We start from the raw sequence: 23,169 nt of genomic DNA, 5'->3' as shown, positions 1-23,169 counted from the left end.
ATTAGAAACAAGTTTTATAAATGAGATCAAAGCCAAGCATAATACAGGCAAGCAATAATATTCTGCTTTTTTATACTTCTACTTCATATTCTGCAGTAGTGCATCCGTAACCCATCCATGTATTACAAGCCTCAAAATCCTCCACAACCAAGATTATCTATTGGATCAAATTACATTGGCATTTGGAATACAAATATTTACTAAATTTCATTTCTGACCCACAGAATATTTATATCGCCACTTTATGAGATTTTGTTTTGACATTACAAGTTAACACACCTTTGAAACCCAGACTCTTATGAGTATTTTCCTCCAACATTTCTGAACCTTAAAATTAAACAGTACTCTTTGTTCCACTGATCTGATTTTTCAGCAATCTAAAAATTAAGTAAGCTTTTTAGCCATATTCATTTAAATTTAACAATGGCACTGAAAGATAACATAACAAATATAACTGACAATTCATGGGCTTTAATGCTATTTTTTCCTAGCTAGTAGGATAGCAGCGCACAGTTTCCTAAGATTGCACAATGCAGCTTTCGCCAGACTGAAACTAAAGAGTTGAACTCTAAATTTTTATTTTGTATAAAGTACTTATGTTGGTGTTTTCAAATCCTTTATGAGATGAAATGTATTTAGCTTAAAGCCATCTATAATGCACTTTAAAATTCTACTTCCAAAGTCAAAAGTCTTCATTTAATTTGTTACCTGAATTCTAGCTCTCCAAGGCAGTTACACGGCTAGGTCTGTAGTCATTCTACCCACTGTATCCAGAGGGAGTTGTATGCATGGAGCACCTACGAGACTGAGGCCTCTACATATGTACACATCTGCAATATGCATCAAGTATCAAACCACCAGGTACTTCACTGCTACGTAACTATGTATTTGTACAGATTTTATTATACCTGTCTTAGACAGCCTGCCTGTGCTTTTGCTGCTTCCAGAGCTATCTCCTCTTGTCAGAACTGATATCCCACTGAAGCTGCTGGCTTTCGTTACAGCTGGCTTCAGATTGCGGATGGAGCTATCAGAGTCGGTGCTGCTCCAGGGACGGGGTTCACAATACTTCAGCTCATTCTCAGTACTGCTCTGATGGCTGTTGGCTGATCTCCCTGATGTTTCCTTATTGATTCTGTAAGTTATAAACTAAACTTTTAGCACAAGCATCAATTGCAAAATAAGGGAAAAGAAAAAAAAGAAAAAAGAAAAGAAAGAAAAGAAAAGGTGAAATGCATGCAGAATACTTTGGGATTTTTTTTTTTTTTTTTTTTTAAAGAAAGCATCAAATACCTAAGTATCTGTCGTCTTTGTTGTGTACTATTAGTTTCTTCCTCCTGGATTCTGTTGACATTTTAATAAGATAGCTTAATATTTATTAAGAATATAGGAAAATGAAACAGAATTAAACTGCAAATTTTCTTACCTTTTATCAGTGAAATAATTCTCTTGGGAACACAGGGACTGAGGGGCAAAGAAGTGTAGAAATTAATATGAATGGCATCTAGAACCCCTACTACAGCACAGTGATGAAACATGCTGCAATTTGGAGTCTTTTGTATATACGTGGACTTTACAGCATCCTCTTTATATTAAGCTGCCTGAAAACTTAACCTCTTTGGTGGATAATTTCCATGTTATGGGAAAAGACAGACAATATAAAAAGGCCCATCTGCAGAAAATAAAAGTTAGCATTAGAATAGTTACAGTGATGACCATTTTGTTCATATCGGTATTTTTCTGAAGTTACAATTCTTCCACTGGGCCTTTGCTGCCTTACATAACTTCCAGCTGATGTGTGACTTCACAAGTCTGTTAATACCACCTGAATTGCCTTGTCTTCTGCTTGAAAGTGTGAAGTAGAAGATGATGCTGGCTACTGCAATAATTGCACTGAATTCTCTGGGTACAAGTACATATATGCTAAAAAGCAGACAAAATATACAATCAAAAAGGCTATTATTAACTTCAATTATGTTGTCCTTGACTGTGACCTCTAACATTTGGCACAAAGCTTCTAAGGGTACAATACATGGTAAATGAGTATGCAAAAAGAAAAAGTAATTTTATATTCAAAAGTCCATTCTTTCTGTTTGTAACTAAGGTGAGCAAAAAAAAAAAAAGGCTTTTGGATAATATTTGGATATAGCAAATTAGCCTCTCAGAGCTCATTACTCTTTCTTCAGAACAAGAATCTGGTTTTAGATGTGTAAGAGCTACAGATAACTGCCAGAAAAAGTGGATTATTAAAAGTAATGCATATTTTTTGAAGACATATTTGTCCTGTTTCACTCAGTATAATTAAATATCATCACTACTTGTGACTGAATTATAGTTTACAATGTTGTCCTGCTTGATAACTCCAGCCAAGAGAGACTAGACTTCTAGGTTTCTGACTGAAATTTCACATATGGGAACTCAAATCATTTTACTGTGACCAGTCATAAGATGTGTTTGGTATAGACACAAAGGAAAAAACCCAACATTTTGGGGTTTTTTTGTTTTGTTTTGTGTTCCCCCCCACCAATTTTGTTTTGGTTTGTTTTTTTTTAATTATTATTGCTCTGAGCAACAACTGAAATGATTGCAGTACCAAAACTCTAAAATTTCAGAAAGGGCCAAAATAATGCATTGAAGTAGGTAACGCTAGATAACGCACCAAAATAATTCTTGAAGGTTGCTAGAGTCTCATACAGTAGTGATTAGAGAAAACAGGTGATTTCTTGGTAACTTCAGTATCATTTAAAACTCACTCAGGCCACACTAATGATTCTTATCTGTTCAGTCCCCTTCAGAAATAGACAATTTCCTGGAAAGAAGTATCTTTTAACAACAACCACATGTGCACGTATGCGTGTGAAGTATTCATACAAAACACCGTAAGGTTTTCTTTGATACATACATCTTGTGCAAATATTCTTTCTCTAGCTCTCTGATACTCTTCTTCGCGTTCTTCTATGGATTTACTTCTTCTGTCATCTTTTAATCGTATTCTCATCTAAATTAAGTGATACAGTGTCACCTTCTACAGGAAAATAGTATAAATACACAGTCAAATACAGCAAGTGGAAGGAAATAATCCGTATGCATTTTACCTGGTTGTCATCTTTGTCTAAACTAGAGTTATCTCTTTTAAGGATGTACCGCTTCTGGAAATCATCACTCTTCTCATCCTTTATATGCTCACAAAACTTTTGGTCAGGTCTGTGAAAAGTCGTTAGAAAGAAAAGATTTATTGTTTTGTAAACATATACTATACACAGTGGAACAAACTGAAATATACTCAAGATTAATGTTAAATATACTTAATATTCTAACTGAAGTGATAGATTTTGGTTGTCCAGGCAATAGAAAAGGTACCGAAACCATAAGATGATGTGTACCCCTGACAAGTCCTGTTCCTGAGACATAACAAACCTGCTTTTAAAAACCTCTTCCTCCTTCAAAGCTTTTGCTTCAATTTCCAATTAAGGTGGCAAGCAAACCACATGCCCTTGGGGAATCAGAAGTGCTCTTGAATCCAGACTGGTGCCATGCAATGGATACTGGGCATGCATGGAAGTGAAGATAGGTGCTTTCTGCTAGAGCTGTAATACCTCAGAATTCATTTCAAGGGAAAACAGAAGATAAGAAGATAGAGGAGAAAGCATTGAAACTTACAAATTTCTAAAGCAAAAGTAAGTAGAAATAAGCAGGAGCAGAACAACAGTACAATGCAGGCAAGCAAGAGCTTCACAAGATCACAGTGAAAGGATGAAGCAACAGATTATATATATTGTTTTGGTATTTTATCTACTTTGTGAAAGAAAATGAGATATTTTTCAAACTCTTGTTATTAAAAATAGATACCAAGCACCTCGACAATAAAACTACTACTATCATAAAAGAAGTTCTCAGACAATCAGGAAGTATTTGTCTAATAAAAGACAAAACATATGTATACTCTTCTCTATTTCTGTTTCTTTATTCATTACAGAGGACATCTGTATAGAGTCAGGAGATCTTTTTCTATAAAACAGCCAAGCCTAACTATTAGTTACTGGATGCCCAAACATAATTAGCAGGCATTTCAGAGAACCTTTAGACTGTCTTACCTCTTTCTTTTAAAGGTCCCTGAATTTACTGCCCTGCAATCACCAACTTCCCACTCCACTGAGACGTCCCAGTATGCACTGGGTTGTTGATGTCAGTAACATCACTGATCGGCGATGGAGCCGGGAATCTGCCTATGAGGAAAAGGTAAGTTTGGTTTTATTCAACATGGAGCAGATCTCCAAGGTTTTCTTTCTAAATTCTTATTTTATATCCAAAGTGATTTAAAATAAGAATATTGAAAACATTAAGAATCTTAATGTCTGCAGGTTAGATGAAATGCCTGCTAATTAGTAACTACACCTATAGGGGGCTTCCAGAGGCCATAAGCTATTTAAATACGGTCTAGGGAAAAAAACCAAAAAAGCATAAAAACGAAGAAATCATCTTTTAGTAGTACTTATTCCACACTTGAAGTGCTAGACTGAAGCTTCAGTCTAGAGATGCTGGTAGACGTAAAGGCAACAGATTTGAAACGTATGGCTTTATAAGTCAATTTAAATAGAGAATGTGTAGCCAAAGCAAAAAAACATACATGAATATGTAAGTAATTTAACATATATTTAGGCTCCGTATATTTTTCTAGAAACTTTTGAGGAGGAAACAGTTTACTTAAGTGAAATTTCAGTGTGGTATATTATTTCAGTTCTACTGACTCTAAAATTAGGGTGAGTAATAAGATTTTTTTTTTCTCCCAAAGCTATGGAGAGTGTACATAGAGACTGGGATTAGGATGCAGGCGCCGTAAACTCCTATTTTCTTGTTCAAATCATACAGTACTAAAAAAAATAAATCACAAACAAAAAAACAACCAACAAAAAATGGTGTCAGGCAAATGCTTTAAGTTAAAACTAGAAACTAGGCAGCATAAATACACCAACACATTAGTCCTTTGTCTTTGAGGCAGAATGAGGAGACAGAGAAGTGCAGAGGACAGAGAGAACAGCTGGGTCCTTTGAATGAAAACATCAACTATGCATGGGTTTTGGAGTTGCTGTGGCCCCAGTGCTACTTTTTTTGTAATTTGGATTTGCCTACTGGTTTCTGCTCGCCAGCCCTCACAGTAAAGTAGCATGCCACGAATTGTTAACCTGGTTGACACTTCCACTGATACGATGTCTGTCTTTCCTGCTACGTTTATTTTGTAAGGCCATGTGAGATCTGTAAGCAACATTATTCCAACAAAAGACTTCAATGCCTGAATTTTCCCAGTAGATTTTTACAGTACAAAAGCCAAATTTGTGCAAGTCTTGTCCCCTCCTTTCACCAGATCAGAAATGACCCTGTTCTACGTTAAGGCCTCATTCTGCTTTCCAAAAGAAACAACGAATGTACTTTGTACACTTTACTGGTGTAAACCTTTAAACAGATAAATAGTTAATATAAATCTATAATTCAGGGAAACAAAGTTAGAAATGCATTTCTGTGAGAAAAGTAACAAAAATTCTTAATTTACAGCTAACATTCTTTTTTTCCCAAAAACATTTAAGCATGAAACAGATTGCATTATTACCCAGCACTGAAACACAAACAGTAAAGGTCTTGCAACTACCTCTCCTTGATGCAAGCTTCCCATTGAATAGATAGATCCCTGATGCTACAGATGCATCATATAACCCAGGTGTTAAATCTATGCATCAAAAAAGTTTTTTCAAGACTTTTTACACTTACATTCTTGTATTGCTAGTTTTATTTACTATGACTGACTTCCCACTCTGGTCCACATTGTGCTCTAATCCAAAGTAAGCAGCTACCCTGTGCAACAGCATTCTATGGTAAGATGTCATTGGGGGAAACTTTTTCCTTGGAATTCTGGAAGAAAGGAATAGTAGCTTTATTTAATAAACAGGAATACTCTTGAATTCTTTTTTTCCTATAAGAGTACAGTACTTACTCATTATTACCAATGAAATCTAAAATTTCCTGTTCTAATTTCAGCAGCATCATTCTGTCCCTGAAAATAAAAACACAGCAACTCACATATGAGACACTCCAATAACTGCAGTTGTATTCATCTTAAGAATACATAGATAAGATCTGTGATCAAGGGAATATGGCAGACTAAATTTGACCACCAGGTATCAAATGCAGTATTTTTAGGACAAAGTATTCATTTTTCACTAGGCTATATCATCTTGAATCCACCTAGTGAAACCTGCTGTTCTCCTCTCAGAAATCAGAATACAAAAATCCTCCAAATAATCTTTTCCCAGCAGCCTCAAAAGAAAGTACAGTCATTGAGAAGACAGTCTCAAGAAGGAAAAGCAGTGACTAGGCTGTTTCTTGATGGTTAGCATGGGTAGTAACATTTGCTGAGGCCTGAACTGGCCCTTGGATTGTGAAGCACATCATGGGATCATTGAGACACAGTGACGGGAGGCACTGCTACAATATACCAACAACCAAGTGGTTAAAAGCTGGCACACACTGCAATGTGATGAGATATTAAGAGAATATGAAAAAGCTAAAACTCAAGGTGATAGAAATTAATATTAGTCTTAAAAATGCTTATGCCAGTTCCAGTAAATCATTAACATGTAATGAAATTAACTGCCACACAGTTCATAATTTGTGCACATCAGATAACTAAGCTTCCCAGTTACTGCACGTGTAAACCCACAGCAGACCTTCACCTACAATTTCTGGTTGTCACTGGGATGCTTTATGACCTCAAATAGGAACAACGTAAGAGTATAGCAGAGATCTGTACTTTCTAATTTTACTCTATAGGACAAAATGGTGTTGGCCTGTTACTATAACTCATTTTATACTTTTTGCAAATAAAATGGATTCCCAATAAATTATCACATTGGAAATCATAACTATAATATGAATGAATAACAAATAGCAGTGGAATAGCTTTTGTGACAGCAGCACAATTCCACCCAGTTAATTTCTTGCCTTGTATATATAGCCACAGACCTAGTATGAAACCCCATTGAGGAAAAGAACACAAAAGAGACAGCAACATACTGCAAACCTCTAAGCAACAGAACCATGTCGACTCTGTTGCTAACAAATGATGGACTTGAGTTAGGTCAGATTTGGTTTCTGATGTGCAGAGTGAAAATGTACATGTCCAACTATGGCTATATGGTACAGCTTAAAAAAATTCCTTTGTCTATAAATTCAGTGCAAGACAGATTAAAGTAAGAGAAGGCAGTTTGGTCTCTAACAAGCAGATGCTAAGAGAGTACAAGTTTTAGAGACACAGTATTAAGAGTCCCTTCAGGGAGAGAATTGCACACAGACAGAACTCATTATTTGCTTATTAAACATTAAAAGCATTTAAACCATTTCAGTGTCCTGAACCTCTGTTCATATAACACACAAATTACAGAGGACTGGTGTTTCAGATAGCTTGCGCAACAAAATCTCATCCTAAATAAGTGACATACAGTGTTAAGACATTTAAGAGGGGGAAAAAAACAACAACAAAAAACCCCAGGTGGTGTGACATCTCAGGCAACAAGAAGAAAGAAAAACAGGAAGTTGATATTACTGATGCTTACCTGGGATTGTTTTTTAATGTATTTACTAAAAATTCATGAAGATCTATACCAGTGGAATCTGTATACTCTTGGCTGGAATCTAAGAGTAAGGGGGAAGAGAACAAAATTACGCTTTGAAAAAAACACTAATACAACACACTAATACTATTTTTTTTCCAATTATTGCTGAACGTACTATTTATGGATCAAGACTATATAACTATTAGGCATTTTATTCCCAAAATGAAACACTTCCAGTTTCCCCAGAAAAGGCTCACAAGTAAAAAACAAAACAGAATACCCAACATTGCCCCCCAATTCCCTAAATTTAAGTGTAATACAGAAGCAACTGCTAATCTATTAACAAATTGCTATATATTTTGAAGCAGTGTATCACCTTGAGTCACCTGATTTCCATCAACCTTTCAAGTTTTCTCAATGTACTACATTGCACTGTTGTATACATTTCTGTGCATCAGCAGATCTACAGAATTACTAGATATTGTCTGAAGAAATATTGTAACTTAGAATGTAACAGTTTAACCTTCATGAACATTATATTGTATTATTAAAAATCCTTGTTGGGCTTTGTTTTCACAGCATAATGTTTAGAAGTGTTCAAAAAGAAGTCTGGCAACCTTCTGCCTCCTTTCTGGTTTCCGTGAAATAAAGTATTCAAAGTTACATTTTGTTCTCTAAAATCTGTCACTGAAAGAAATGACATAACACCAAAGCTTCCCTTATATGAGCACCTTCCAGAGTTCCAGGTCTGAGAATTCAAAGCTGTAAGTGTTTTCACAATATTTTTGGAACTAGATTTCTTCCAAGAACTACTTATGTGTTAACCTACTCTCAAGTTAGGCACAGTTCAAACTTATGCCTAGGTCCTAGCTGTTACAAAGAAGGGTAGATTCACTGAAGACAGAATCTATGCAGGCTTTTTCATTAGAAGCAACAGTGCTGGCAGAGCAGCCATCTTCAGAAATGTGACCTAAGTTTTTCCTGGAGAAAATTCAAGTCCTCCTGAGGACAGAGAATCTCTAGTTCCCTAAAGAAGAATGATAGCGGGTTCCTTTATCTGCAGAGCTTGTTATGTTATCAATCCTGCCCATATATTATCAAGAGAGTATAAATGAAACCAAGTAAGTTTGAGCATTTATGGTTTGGGATTATTTTTGATTCTGAGGAGGGGAAAAAGAGGGGCAGGGGAAAAAAAAAAAAGGTATGTCTGGTAAAACTACTTTAAGATCAAATAATTATTTACTTTAATTTTCTTAATTTGCAAGTGAGCAATAATTGAGTTATAATCACTAGAAGACTGATGCTTAAATTCCATCATTTTCTATTTTGGCATGTCCTAAATTGGGAAGTAATTAACCTCCAGAGGAGATATTGGGTGAATTTAGAACAGCTACCCCTACCTTAGACATTTTGCCACTTTGCTCTCAACTCCTCATCATTACCTAAGATGTTGGGTATTTTTTTGGGTGGGAGGTGGGGTTTGGGTTTGTTGGTTTGGTTTTTTTTTTTCTCCTTAATTTTAGAAGGTGGGCATGTACTTTAAAGGTTGAGCAAGTCAGCTCTGAAAGAACACCCTATTTTTTTAAGGCATCATTTCAAAGACTGAGATTTATAAACACAGTTAAGTTCTCCATCCCAGTGTTTTTTATGTCACAAATACCTGGCTGCCAGCTGGGACAAGATGCACTGAAATGCCACATTGAGGAAGGCCTTATGGAATTGAGGGACACAAGATGGACAAGTGCTACCTTTCTCAAAAAGGATTCTAGCTTTAAAGATATGTCCTACACACTGGTTGATCTCAGATGTTTAGATAAGCATTCTGGATCCTTTATTTAAAGGAAGAGCTATACAATGATTTCCCAACTTAAACATATGAAGCCTTCTACCTTTAGGAAGCAGTAGGTAACATGAACAGAGACAGGCTGAAGTCATTAACTTTACAGTTCTATTTCAGGTTAAAAACCAAAGACTTTCAGCAGATAGAATAGATCTTCAATCCAGAATACATGAATATTAGAAGTGAAAACATAATATTTGTCATTTCTACTTATGTAGTTCCACCCTTGCTCCAAAATTTATATAAAAATTCTAGATACTGTCAAAAGTAAAATATATAAACAAGAATATTGACTTCTGTTGAATAAAGATAAGAAAAAGTATAAAGGTAGTTGTCATTCTCACTTTTTTCAAAGTTTCACAAAACCTGTAACAACAAAGTCTAGGAATAAGATAGTAACTTCTACTGACTAGTAAAGTCAGTTTTCCAAAGAACACTTGGACACAACTGACACAATGCAACTGCTTTTATGCTGGTCTGCGTAGCTAGACAGGCGAGAAAGGAAAAGCATTTGCTGGAGTACATGTGTTTGATGAAGCCTTGAAAGCATATCCTCTGGGACCAATTCCTTCTCCAGCTCAGAGATGTCTGATCTACTTGCTTCATTTGCTAAAAAAGCCCCAATGTTTATGCAATGATGACCTGGAAGCAAACTGTTATTTTCTCTAAATATTCTTTATCTACACAGTACATTTAAAAAGCACAATGACAGATAGCAAACCTCTTGATAACATTTTTCTGGACAGTTTATCACTGGATTTTTCCTTTTCTGTTTCATCTTTTGCAGGCTTTTCTTCTTTTTCAAAAGACTGTGACAACTGGATCTGAATTTTCTCCTGTCAAAAGTAAAAATCAGTCATCACAGAAATTATTTCAAACAATACCTGCAGGAGAACTGTTTTGTACTATACCACCTGCAAAATAAAGAAGTAACAAGGAAAATAATTGCCTTCATGTTCTTTCTGATCCCACATGTACTTTATGCAACCACAAAATGAAATTATTTACCAGTAAACCAAAAACTATAGAAAAGGCATAGAAACTACCATACACATTTTCAATTTACACACACTTCCAGGCCCTGAATGCTATTTCAAAATTAATCCGAAGTACCTTATTTGATACACATATGAAAATATTCCAGTTTTTCAGATGTATAAATTTTATACAGCTTCTAAATTTTTAAGTAATGCATCATCCACAATGCTTTTCCCCCCTCATTCTTCATAGTTCTTGACTATAAAAGCTTGTTTCAAGTTTCGATTTGGTTTATACAAAGAAGAAAAAAAATTAAAAACAAATGTTTCAATCTCAGACAGACCAGCATTCCCAGATCCACAAAAAAGGGAAATATTTACAGTACAATATATCAATGCAAAATTTGCAAACCTCACTGTCATCAAGGCTTAGATCCCTAACTTCCTGTATATTTTGACAGAGTAGCTTTGTGTGTAATCATCTCAAAATCCATGTTCTTATACAAGTAGATGAACTATCATAAAACCTGTTTCCCAAATACAGCAAAAAAGATCTTCCCTTTGAAATTATAGTGACATAATGGTCCCCTAAATAGTGGAAAATTGTGATTTGTTTTTCATGCCTCTTTACTAAGACTGTCAGTGAACGACTAACGTATTTCAGACAGCAAAAATCAGAGGAGGTAGGGGGAAATGGAGACACCACGTGTCTGAATGACTCCAAGAGCATGAGTGGCAAAGTCCTGTAAGAGCGAGACTCCCCCATTACCTTTTATCTTGACCTCCCTCAAATGTCAATTTTGCTCCCCCAGATGCCAACTGAGTTGATGCTGTCACCACCACCACCCTCCCGCCCCCGAGAATATCTGATCCTTCCCAACCTGAAGAACCTGCCTCTCATCCATTCTTGCCTATCACTCTGCTATCCTGCACCTAATCCCTTCCCATGCAAGTCCTCACTCTTCCTGCAAACCCATTCTTACCCATATCCAGGCACCTGCTCTAAGCTTCAGCTCGTGTGTCATTACACAGCCTTGATCTCACTCATGTAAGCTGACCAGAGTTAAATATAGTCAGGATTCACCAAGGCTAAAGACTGTTTCACACGCAAACACATCCTTGCACAACCTGCAGTAATGCTCCTCCCTGCCCTAGCACACCAAACTGCTCCCTACCTTTTTCCCTGCAGAGCTGGGCAATGGGAACCCTACACTAATGAGGTTATGGTTAAAAACTAGTTTCAATGTGCATTTGTGGAATAACAACTTTTTCAAATGAGAAAAGAAGTTTAGCTGGTAGTTTTGTCAGCTCTCCCTTTCATTATGATTTTTTCCTCACATTAAGTGTTCTAATTAAACTTATTAATTCATGAACACCCTGCAAAACAGCATTACAAGTGTGAGACTTCTCAGGTTTTATGAGATTATCTATAACCAAGTCTGATAAAAACCATTTCCAATCACTAATAATGAACTTTTGCATAACTGTTTCCTAGTCTTGAGAATTCACTTGGCTACAAACCTTAAGGAGTCCAAAACAAATCTTTGCATTCCTCACATCACTAACCTGAATAGAATTCAAATGAGCAATTTATTTGTCACTGCAAAGTGCATTACATCTACTGTTCACCTAGCAGCTGTGTAACAGTTTCTTTTTCAAATAACATGTTTATGTTTTATTAAATTATTTCTGACTTGGATCCACCAATACCTTATTCTCTATTTTACAATAATACTCTACAAAACTACCAGTAAACTAAGGAAATTTTCATAGTCTGATTTTCCTTCACTAAAAAATTGAGTGACTACATATTCTAAACCCATCCAGAGTAAAAGCATACAGCAATAGTTTAGTCAAAGGATTTCAGCAAGTAATCGTTTTCATACTTCTTTTCCCAACGAGAGCTAAAAAAAGGAATAGCCATCTGAACAGCCAGTTCTACTACCACCAATTCTACTTCAAAGTGTGATACAACAGAACTGTGCAGCAAAGGGCGCTTCCTTGTGATTTCATGCTATAAAAACTGTAGCATCTAATTAAATATGACCTACTTGACTGGAAAGCTGCTGAAAAACCTTTTAACTTCTATTCCCCTAAAATTCTTTTAATCCCACCCTGTTTGTAGCAGGTCTCTGCTGGCGTATTGATTTAACTGACTCCTTGCTATAACTCAGATCCTATCTGAAGTCCTCACTGTAGCAGCAGAAATTGTCACCAAATCCTGATTAATCAAGAAAAAGCCAAACAAAAAGCAAAAGCCCTAAAACCATCAAAACCCGATAAATTCCTCCAGCTTAAAACACTTGAGGAAAAGGCAAGAGTCAGGAAACATTACAGAATATTACTCAAAGACCCTATGTCCTGGGGTCTTGGCTTTTTACCAGGAATCTCTAAAACCAACAACCTGAATTTACACAAGTCAGTATAAACTAACATTATAGACCCTGGTCTTCTCCCCTGAATCCCCCTCCTTTGGGTTGTTTTATTTTGCTAAAGAAGAAAAAGTTCAATTGTTTGAAGGTTTATTTACTTGTTACCCATAATAACAACTGTCATTCATATGAAAGCAGCCCTTCCTTAAAAAGAGCTGAAATGGATCATCCTTTGCTGGTGTTTGTACTTTATATTAGAGCATAAAGAATCAGAAGAACCCAAGCACCTAATAATTAGACAAAGTTCGGCAAGAGAATAAAGAGTTACTGTATTTACAAAGACAAAAGATCAAATAAATCAGTTATGTTCTTCCTCCTGCAATAAATTGATAAGCTTGTACTTTCATAGCACCTTTTAGTAAAGGGTTGCCAGTGCTTTTTAACAATTAAGGCTTAAAAATTTGTGAGCATTTATCTAGGTTTCTCAGTAGGAAACAGTATCTTTTTTCATGTTGCAATTGCTCAAGAAAATATAAACAAGTGTATCAGAAAATAAATTGATCTGCTTGAGACAATTCCTCTAGTCTGTCAACCTCTTTCATTATAGTCTTCTGAGGAGAAGCAGCCACCAGTGGCAGCAGTGCCTTGCTAAGTGACTTCCACACCTGCACATGCCTAGGAGTTTTACCTTGCTAAGAGCTGCTGTACACACTAGTGTGGAAGGGGTGACTAACAAACAGTCACACGCAAGCCTCCAGAGGTATCCCAAAACTCACACCAGTTCCTAGTTGAGTAAGTATATTTTACGTCCTATCAAGGCTAACACTTTCTAACCATTAAAAATGTGGATTCTTCAACTGTTACCAGCAACTTTATCCTGAATTTTATTCTTCTTAACTCTTAAAAACCGTTTTACTTATGAACACAAAACTGGAAGCCATTTTTCAGTTGCAGTCACTGATACAAAACCACAGTGACTTTTCCAGCAAGGGGAAGTAATCACAGAGGTTGTTCTCGTACTGCTAGTGAAGGCTGGGCAAGACAGTCACTTCACCTAGCCACTGGACCTCCCACATGTTCCAAGCACAATTAAAGCATACACATCATGCTTGGAAGTGTGGGGCTTGAGGCAGTCAGCAGCTGTTTGGTGCTCACAGAAGAAGTCTTCCATGCCATTCCCAAAGATTCTTTGGGAAAGAAAGCAAAATGGGTGAAGGAATTGCCTGTATGAATTGTTACAAGGGGTCATGGAAGACCTGTGCCCCATAGGATGTGCACTCCAGTGCCAGAACTTGCAACAAATTCTTGTTTCTAACTCTTCTCTTCAACACGTATTTCTCCAGTCTACAGGGAAGAATTAAATTTGTTCTCTCAATCATTTGCATGGTTATTGGGATTCATAAGCCATTTTTTCTAGATTACTGTTTCTAAAGAAAACTCAGAGCTAGATCTAATTTTGTTTCTTAATATACAAACTGGTTTACGGTATTCCTTTTGTAGAAACTTAGATTATGACACAATTCAATTCATTCTGTAGAACTGGCCTTTACATCTCTTCTACTACTGCAGTAATTCCTTTCAAGAACCTTGCAGTACACAGCTAAGGATCGATTCCAGAGGACATGGTAACAAATGCTATCCGCAGAGAATGCTTATTATAGATGTCTGACTTTAAACCATTAAATACATGGTGTTGTAGAGTGCTGGAGACTTTTTAAAATCCTAATGTCTCTTATGTTTGAAATATACTGTGGATGAACAGCCCATCAAATTAGGATTCTCTCTTCCTGTAATTAGGTACAGTGACTGAAAAAGTTAAATCCTACTTCTTCAGACTAAACATCTAAGCCTGAACTCAGTCAATTTTGTTAGTCTTACACAAAACATTATGACAGGGTTGTAAATCATTGTAAATAGCATTAGCTTTCCTGTTGTCTTTTCATTTCTCACTCTGCAGCCTATACCAATCTAAGACTTAATTTTTCATCAAATTACCAGGCCCAGTTTCAAATTTTCTCTAGTCAACTCTTCAAATCCTGGCATATTAGTGAAAGACTATGAAAAACACTATTTTCTGTTTTCCCAAGAAAAAAAACCCTAGATACTTTGTGGTTCAATCTTACAAAATTTTAATTAGCTTGACAAATGCCTATATGAGTTCTCAACCTACCTCCCTCCCCAAAACTGAATTACCACTCCCCCAGCAAAACCCCCTCACGCTCTGCTGTTCTACTGGTTCCTTCTGCTTCTTAAAAGTGAGACTTTTCACAAAAAGACAGTTTAGAAGCTTTTCAAATAACAGCAAGATAAGTCAACATGCTTTATGAGTAAGCCACTAAGAACCATTTCAGTTTTGTTAGGAGTGAAAAAAAGAAAAGCATTTTGAAGCCCCACGTTCATGCATAGAATTAAAACCAGCAATAGTATCTTGCTCTAAAAATACAGACTGGTATGAAGGTAAAGTCAGGAAAGCTAGATTTTGTTTTAAACTCTCTAAGGTATTTTTACATATTTTGTTCAGCATTTAGGAACTTCCTTAAGCGTGTTATATCATCTTCATAGATTAGTCTTCGGAAATACTTCAGGCATGTGTTAATAGAACTACCAGCAATTATGATGAACATGCAGGAATTCACTTAAAGCACCAGAACTTACAGCTGTTTAAATTTTCTATATATAAAAAGCCAATAAATTATGCTGCATATTAATCATCATTTTGCTGTCTTACCGATGGCAGACAACACTTAAGCAGTTTAAGACTGCCTCAAGTGCACTGTAAGACTAGAAATTTGAAACAACAAAACCTCTCTTCCCCAGACAGGAACCATTATAGTTCAGAAAAAGAAAGCAACAAATTCTTCATCTGATACTATCACCTCTATTAAAGCTATATTAAAAAAAATTAAAATCATATGATGTCTGCATATTTAAAGAGTACCCAAAAGATTTTCTTTTGAACAGTTAAGTTACTTCAAATTGTTTCAGAAACTTCAGTAATGTGATTTTTACCTGGAGGTCCTGTGATATTTCAGCTGTGGGAGGTGGTGGATATTCTTCACATACAGCAAGGCTCCGAACTAACTTTAACTTTGTGTTTGACTAAAGGAAAGTATGTAAAATTAAAAACTATGGCTTATAAAAATGATATAAATATACCATAAGCCGTTATTTTTCCATTCATTTTATGTAAAACAAAATGGCTGAAAACTGCATTTTTGATATTTTTGATAGAATAAATAATTTCCTCTAGGATGAAAATACCCAAGCAACTGCAGCTTTTGAAGGCACTGTCAGCACAATAGAGCACATCTAATGAAAAGTAAATAAAATCTTTGGGAAAGTGTTTCTCTCCATAACAATAAAAAGCCACCAAAAATATAAAGGCAAACCACAAAAGCAGACAACTAGGCAAGACAAAAATCCAACAGAATAAAACAAAGCTTCAATGCCAAAAAATAAAACTAAAGGCACTTTTCACAAAGTAACAAAGCTTCATCAAGCATGAAGGGCTTCCTTAGCATGCCAGCACACAAGTCTACTGTACCTTCGACCTTTTTGCTGTCTGTCCAAAAGACTGCACTGGCCGCTGAATGATAGGCACAACAGAAAAGGTTTATATTAAACTTAATAGTACAATTTTATTAATGCAAAAGTCTGTATAAGAGAAAGCTTTAACAGTTATTACTGACATGATGGTCAAATCTGTGAAAGGAACAGCATGTGCTTTTGACTGAAGGATTATACCCTCTCCCAATTTCATCGTGCTTGTCCTTGATTTCTCTTCTTCATTTATCAACAATAGATATTACAGGAATTTAACAGGAAGCAAGCACTATTCTTGCTCAGTAAGATCGAAGCAGTTTACTCTCTCAGCCTCTCCTACATTTTAAATTCTCGTGTCCTAGTTTCCTTGGCAACATGACATGGCTTTTATAAACTTTCTTCCTATTCCTGAAACCTACCTGAAAAAATAATATGGGGGGGGAGACAAAAAAAAAAAAGCAGCATTGCCTCTACCAGGGAACAGATGATGACCTATCATAAGCAGGTTAAAACATATGTGTTTTTTTCTTTCATCTTGGGACTTATGAAAGCGGACTTTAAAATGGGCCACTGGTCAATTTGTTTTCTTTAATTTAGCAACTTACCATGCATTAATATGCTTTTCCTCCTCCCAGAGCCATTTTAGTTACTTACTATGCATTCATTTGCTCTTTCTACTCCCAGATCCCTTCTTCTATTACTATTGTTTCTTTTAAGAAGCATTACCAGAATTTTACTAGAGTATGCATGATTGAAAGGTACATTTGAATCAACAAAAGTGTTTAACAATTCCTTAACTGCGTAGTTAAAACTAACTCAACCCTCTGTCACAGTTACACAGGAATAGAAGCACTTACAGTGGCATAACATAATTTAAGTATTGGTTTCACTGTAGAGCTAAAACTGATGAATAGATGAGCCTTTAACAGAGCTGGTTTTACTAAGCACAGGCCTAATATTTGTAAGGAAAAAGTAACACTGGTAATATAATTTCAAATGTTGTTTAATGGACAATATTTCCTCCTTTATGAAAGGGGTATCCTTTCAGAAGGAAACTAAACAAAAACTCTGTTTAAAAACTACATAAAGACAGCCCTCCCTGCCCTAGGCTCACAGGAGCAGATGTCTATCAAGTGCCTTAATTTCTAGCAGAACATATATGTTGCTAAAAAGAACACCTAACCTACAGTAAAAGGTTCTACCACATAAAGGCAGAAGAACCGCTATTTCTCCAGTTTTCTCAAGTCCCAAATGTTTTTTTTGGATGTTGCACCAGCTTAGCTGAAAAGCAGCAGAAGGGGTGCTCATTTAAGCTCATTTCGCTATGTAACAGGATTTTAAATAGCAGCACTGAAAGCTAACTGAACTCATCATCAGTTTTGTAAAGGAAGCTTGCTGAGATTTTGAGCAGCAAAGACAGTTCAAATGTTCTCATACTTGGAACAATACAAAGACTTTAAGTTTTGCTGTTACCTGCAAAATATTTTTCTTCTTTCAATCAGCTATGTTGAAAGCATACATTGGATATTGAAAGCTGGCATTCTGCATATCCCTGGCAAAGCTTCTATTATATCAAGCTACAGAACTTTCAAGAACTGGATGATTTCCCAGCCTCATATCAGTTACTCCAGCATCAATTATCTTAGGTGGGTTCAAATCAAGTAGTGTGAACTTAAAATCAAATCAGCACTTCCAGTGGAGTCCTCAGTTCACTGTCAAAACAACAGGCAAAAGAATCTACGCTTGGGCAATTGTTTACTTTTCCCAAAATTTTGGAAGCTTTGAAGCCAGTATATAACTGAAAAGAGTATATGAAAGCAAATACCTTAGATCCACCACTGGGGGGGGTGGGGGGTGAAGGCAGGGCAGGGTGGGGAGGGGACAGGAATCAACTTAGTTATACAGGACATAAGACATTGTAAACTAGCCAAACAGAATTTCTAATACTGTCAACAAAAACTTTACACTTAACTAACTAGTGAGCAGTAACTTAAGACATACATATTTCAATTATTTTTAAATATGATTAAAAAAAACAACAAACAAAAAAACAAAACAGAGAAGAGACTGTTGCTGGGAAGCTGGAACCGTATCATAACTAAATTTAATTAAAAACTGTACAAACCACGTATCTCCTCCTCACCTTACCTCAGTAAAGTCTCAGGAATCCATTGCAGCCAAAACTCAAGTATGCTTGTCCGTGCCAGATAAAGCAAAGCAAATGCCTCAAAATTTAATTGAGATACTGAAATGATCTAGTATCAAATCTGAATTCTTTGTAAGAATATTTAAAATGAATGTGATTTTTGGATTTCAATCACAGTAGGACAAGTTTGATGGTACATTCCTTTAAGTGTTTTACATGTGTTGTATCTCATCTTCCATTTTGCTTGCAGAATCACAGTTCTGTTTCCAGGTTGGAAAGGCAACCCAACTGACACTGTCAATTATGCTGCATTTAAAGTTTTTTTTTTTTAAAGATAGGTGTTTGCAACCTATGGGGAATAAGTTCATCAAAACAATATAGGATATTCAGGGTAGTAAACTAAGGTATTTGAATACCATGGTGCTCAACTTCATGAGCACCTGACAATTTTTAGGGACCAAACCCACACCAATAACACTAGGGAGAGATGGGGGGCCACTGTAGGAGGAAGATTCTCCCTTTACTGAAATGACTCAAACCTCAAAATTACACATGAGATAAGTGTCATCCCACCCATCATATTAAGACCTGCTATCTAGAAACAGCTGCCTTGTAAAACAATCCTTTGATAGGCATGGATTCCTTGCTCTTCTGCATGACTTTAAGGATGTCAAAACCTGAAATACAAGCCCCCACATCCAGCTGTAACTGTAAAGAATAAGCACCACACACCTGACAGGTAAGAAGCACTAGAATAAATCTGGTATGGCTGGACTGCAGGGACAGCTAATGTGAGAAAAGGCCTATGATGTAAGGTCTGCACCTGGAAATACAAAACCTAAAGTCCTGTTACATCAACAGTAACTGCACTCACAAAACTTAGAATCTGTGCCCAATCATCATCTTCTCAAGCAAAACCATGCCAGCTGAAGATGACTACATTTCCACTGCAATTCCAGGACAATAGGTAGTCAATGCATGTTGCAGCTGTTAATGCACATTTTCTCTCTTTTCAGGTCCGTGAATTTTAGTTCTCTCCTAATTTCTCTGCATTTACTAAGTTTTGCTCCTAGAGAGCAACTTTATGTTCCCCATTTGTGAAAAACAATTTATAGCTACTTTAGAATATGTAATCATTAGTGAGTGCAAATTAAGCAATTTCTTTATATTTGCAGCTCTCAAAGACTTTTACTGACTTGAGAAAACACTGTGTTAATGAAAGCAAGATTAAAAATAAATTTATGCCCCATTTAAAGTCATTATGGGCATGATTTCAAGACAGTCTTTAAAAGCAAGTATTCCAAGCAATAGCATAATGAAAAGAATGATTAGGGTTTTGTCTCAAAAAAAACCAAACCCAAACCAACCAACAACTTGTAAGACCAACTACTATGCTTCATTTCCAACTACAAAATAAAAAGGTAATTAAGATAAGAGTTTACCAAACACATATAATCATATACATCCAGGCTTTCAGTAGGAGTATTCGCCTATTTTATTTTTTCCTAATTACCTCCATACATCATGTATATTAAATACAAAGTAAAGATCTGAAGCTGTTACACACCTTCCTCTATCATCACTATACTGTCTAAACAAGTTGGATAAAACCAGGTCAGGCACAAGATAGCAAACTTAGAAGTGTGATAGGTTTTTGGAGAACGTACTACATCTATTTCTGAAGTACCGTTTGGACATTTCAGAAGACAGGCATGACATGAGAGACCTGAACAAAGTGTTCTAAGGACATTCAGTTTCTCACCTTTCTTCTAAATTAGGTCTCAATTTTAAATCCAGTTAAGGGCTACAGTCCTAACAACCACAGGTAGCTTTGTAAGACTGAAAGAACAGCATGGTCTATGGTTACTTGCTGTCCTGTATTAGTGAGTAGTGACAGCAATTTTCCAGGAAACAATAGAGGAAGACTGATGGAAAAATAGTTTCCTCATTGGACACAGAAGTATTTTAAACAGTTCAAAAGTAACCAAACAGAATCTGCCCAATCATCTATCTACTAAAAAGTATTAAGTCACATATTTTGGAAACAAAGACAGGTAAATCCTGACAAGACCAAAACAGCTGGGGAGGCAGCAAAGAAAGGCTTCAGAGAACTCAAGCTGTGGAACAGAGAGAAAACAAAGCTTTGTGCTAGTACGGAGGGAAGAAACTTGTAGGAAGAGAGACGTCTAGTTGCTAAGTAAAAAAAAATTAAGCCAATTCCTCCAAAGGACAGCGATATCTGCTTAATTAGCATAAATCCAAAACAGATATACTCACTTAATACATTTGCCTTGCCCATATCATATGGTGGATGCATACAACTCCTGCATTCACACACCAGCCTCCATCCTTCCGTGAGGCCTTTTTTGTTGGTCATATTTTGGTTTTATTCTCCACAGCTTGCAAGTGCTTTTCCTGATACAGTGATATGCAGCTTGCTTTCTCTCAGTCTTTTACTGCCTTGGCCATCATCATCCCATCAAGGATCTTAAATCTACTTATTAATGGTTATTTTTCAGTGCAGAGATGACAGCATTTAAGACTAACATTCTTTCTCCCCCCAAACCCCATACTGCGTGGATTGTGGAATAAGAACAAACCTCCTTTTCTGGATTATACATAAGCCAACATGAATTGTTATGGAGATTTTAAATATTTGGGGGTTTGAAAAAAAATAAATCTTCCTCATAGTGAACAGAAGGCACTATCTTGTAAGATAAATCCAGGCTGTTTAATTTTCTGTCAGTATTTCCTGACACGTTAACTTTGTAACAGCAATCCTTAGAGTGGATGAAGTATTGCCTGTCTCACCACCCAGTGACAAAGGCAACAAACTTCAGACCCCATATTCTACCTAATTCAGAATTAGTATATTGTCACCTGACCTGGATAAGATTAACAGGTGGGAGACAACAGTGACTGGTGAACCAACACCTTTTTGATTACAAAAACTACCAAAGTGCTGACATGCAGAGGACTTGGGTAAAAGTACTTTTCAAATGAGTGCCTCTTGTTTCCAGTTCCATTTAAGAGTTACTTCATGGTCACTTCAAAATACGGCAATTCAAAAACCTTCCCTAATAATCTGTGTATCAATTACACTACTCTCACACTGCTTAAAGAAATTGGGAGCGCTAGCCACGTACTCTAATAAGATATTTTTCTCATTCATATTGTACCTCCAACAGTGTATGCAACAGCAAATAGGTTACTAATGCACAACATCTCAAAGTAATCTGGAATTCAGAGCCACAGTTACATTTCAAAATATCATCACCAATTTCTGGAACCATGAAGATCCAGAAACATAACTGAATTCAAACCATGATAGGTTTAGACAGAGGAAAGGTCATAGCCTGTTTCTTACTCGGCTGTAAAGAAGTTAGAAATCAAATGATAACTGTACTCAGGTATATTATTGTAGTTTACCAATAGATATGAAACCTATTAAGCATTTAGCTACTAGCTAGGAAAGCCAGAACCAAGCCCCATATAACTCCCACCCCCCAACCCATCCTCTGATATACTCAATTAGTAAACAAAAGAACACAACAAATTCCAATCCTCTGATAATCTTCTCTAACATTTCTCAGCAAATCCTTTGCTCTTTTTCCCACCACTACAGTAACATTTAACCTGCACTTAATGAAAAGCAGTACATCCAGTGAAATGTCACCAAACTACTTAATCATCCATTAGTTAAAAACTTGCTGACCACTCTACTGTTTCCTGAAGTTTTGTTTACTATGGACAGGCCAAAATTTTAGTTTTGTATTTTAGCATAAAACATGCTTTCAGTGAAAAATATATGACATAGATATTTACACTAGCAGCTACCACAGTACAAGTGACATTAGCTTTTACTGATTTCAATTGTTGCAAAGGGCTTACATTAGCAAGGTTCCACTTTGTAATTGACTGTCTTCCTACCACTCTGCAAATCAACATCCTCAGCCTACAAACACGGTTTTTAATTACACTACTCATGTAACAGCAACGTTCTGATTCTGATGGAGACTCCTGGACACAATGCTAACATCAACACTAAATGAAGACAACAGCAAAGCTGTCTCCATCAAACAGCCTTCATTACACAGTTGTTCAGTTCACCTTGCGTATGCTACGTAATTATTTCAGCCACCAGCTATTACTCCTGTACAAGAACAAAACAAAGCAACCAACCCCTTCACCAAACCCCACAGCCATTGACAGCACCAACAGATTAATTTCTCTAGACTGACTATGCAGCAACATTTGTTTGCAGGCAGATTTGCCACTTGAGTCTCATAGAAGTTTCCACACTAAAATGTGTTGAATGAGATTTGTTGAATGAGAAAACATGAATGAGATTTTTCCAAATTACTGAACTGTATGAAAATAAACAAACCTTAAATTAATTTTTAAGCCTCACTACTAGGACATTCCATTGATTAAAGAAAATACCACCTCAGCTATAACATCTAGCAGTTTTTCAGTAGCAGTTATTTCTCACATGTCACAGGAGAAGTATTTCATTTTAAAGATTTATTTTTTCCATGAAATTATCTATTTACACTGATGCCAGCCTTAATAAAGCCAGCAGATATTAAAGTGTAAAACTGTATTGTTATTACAGTGGTCTACAAGATTTATTTGGAAGCAATTCAACATAGCAGATAGAGCTTACTTCACTCAGTGGAATATTGAA

General features: G+C 36.2%; 1 protein-coding gene across 16 annotated transcripts in view; it reads right to left on the bottom strand.

Annotated features, from left to right (window-relative positions):
- The window catches only part of R3HDM1 (R3H domain containing 1), a 55,315-nt gene that overhangs the window by 29,399 nt on the left and 2,747 nt on the right, over positions 1 to 23,169 (bottom strand). For 11 of the 16 annotated variants that reach the window (XM_075028908.1, XM_075028915.1, XM_075028914.1 and 8 more), the window contains exons 3-13: positions 16,338 to 16,379; positions 15,803 to 15,892; positions 10,166 to 10,280; positions 7,605 to 7,683; positions 5,987 to 6,046; positions 5,764 to 5,904; positions 3,096 to 3,204; positions 2,903 to 2,998; positions 1,427 to 1,464; positions 1,294 to 1,344; positions 909 to 1,135 (exon numbers count right to left, since the gene is read on the bottom strand). In XM_075028908.1, the coding sequence (XP_074885009.1) occupies positions 909 to 1,135; positions 1,294 to 1,344; positions 1,427 to 1,464; positions 2,903 to 2,998; positions 3,096 to 3,204; positions 5,764 to 5,904; positions 5,987 to 6,046; positions 7,605 to 7,683; positions 10,166 to 10,280; positions 15,803 to 15,892; positions 16,338 to 16,379 (1,048 nt within the window). The remainder of the gene's footprint in view (positions 1 to 908; positions 1,136 to 1,293; positions 1,345 to 1,426; positions 1,465 to 2,902; positions 2,999 to 3,095; positions 3,205 to 5,763; positions 5,905 to 5,986; positions 6,047 to 7,604; positions 7,684 to 10,165; positions 10,281 to 15,802; positions 15,893 to 16,337; positions 16,380 to 23,169) is intronic. The other 5 variants (XM_075028913.1, XM_075028922.1, XM_075028910.1 and 2 more) reach the window with 4 other exon arrangements.

This window comes from Buteo buteo, chromosome 5 (genome assembly GCF_964188355.1).
Source record: "Buteo buteo chromosome 5, bButBut1.hap1.1, whole genome shotgun sequence".
NCBI classification, from domain to species: Eukaryota; Metazoa; Chordata; class Aves; order Accipitriformes; family Accipitridae; genus Buteo; species Buteo buteo.
Note: the sequence above shows the minus strand (reverse complement) of the source record. Positions and strands in the feature narration are given on the sequence as shown.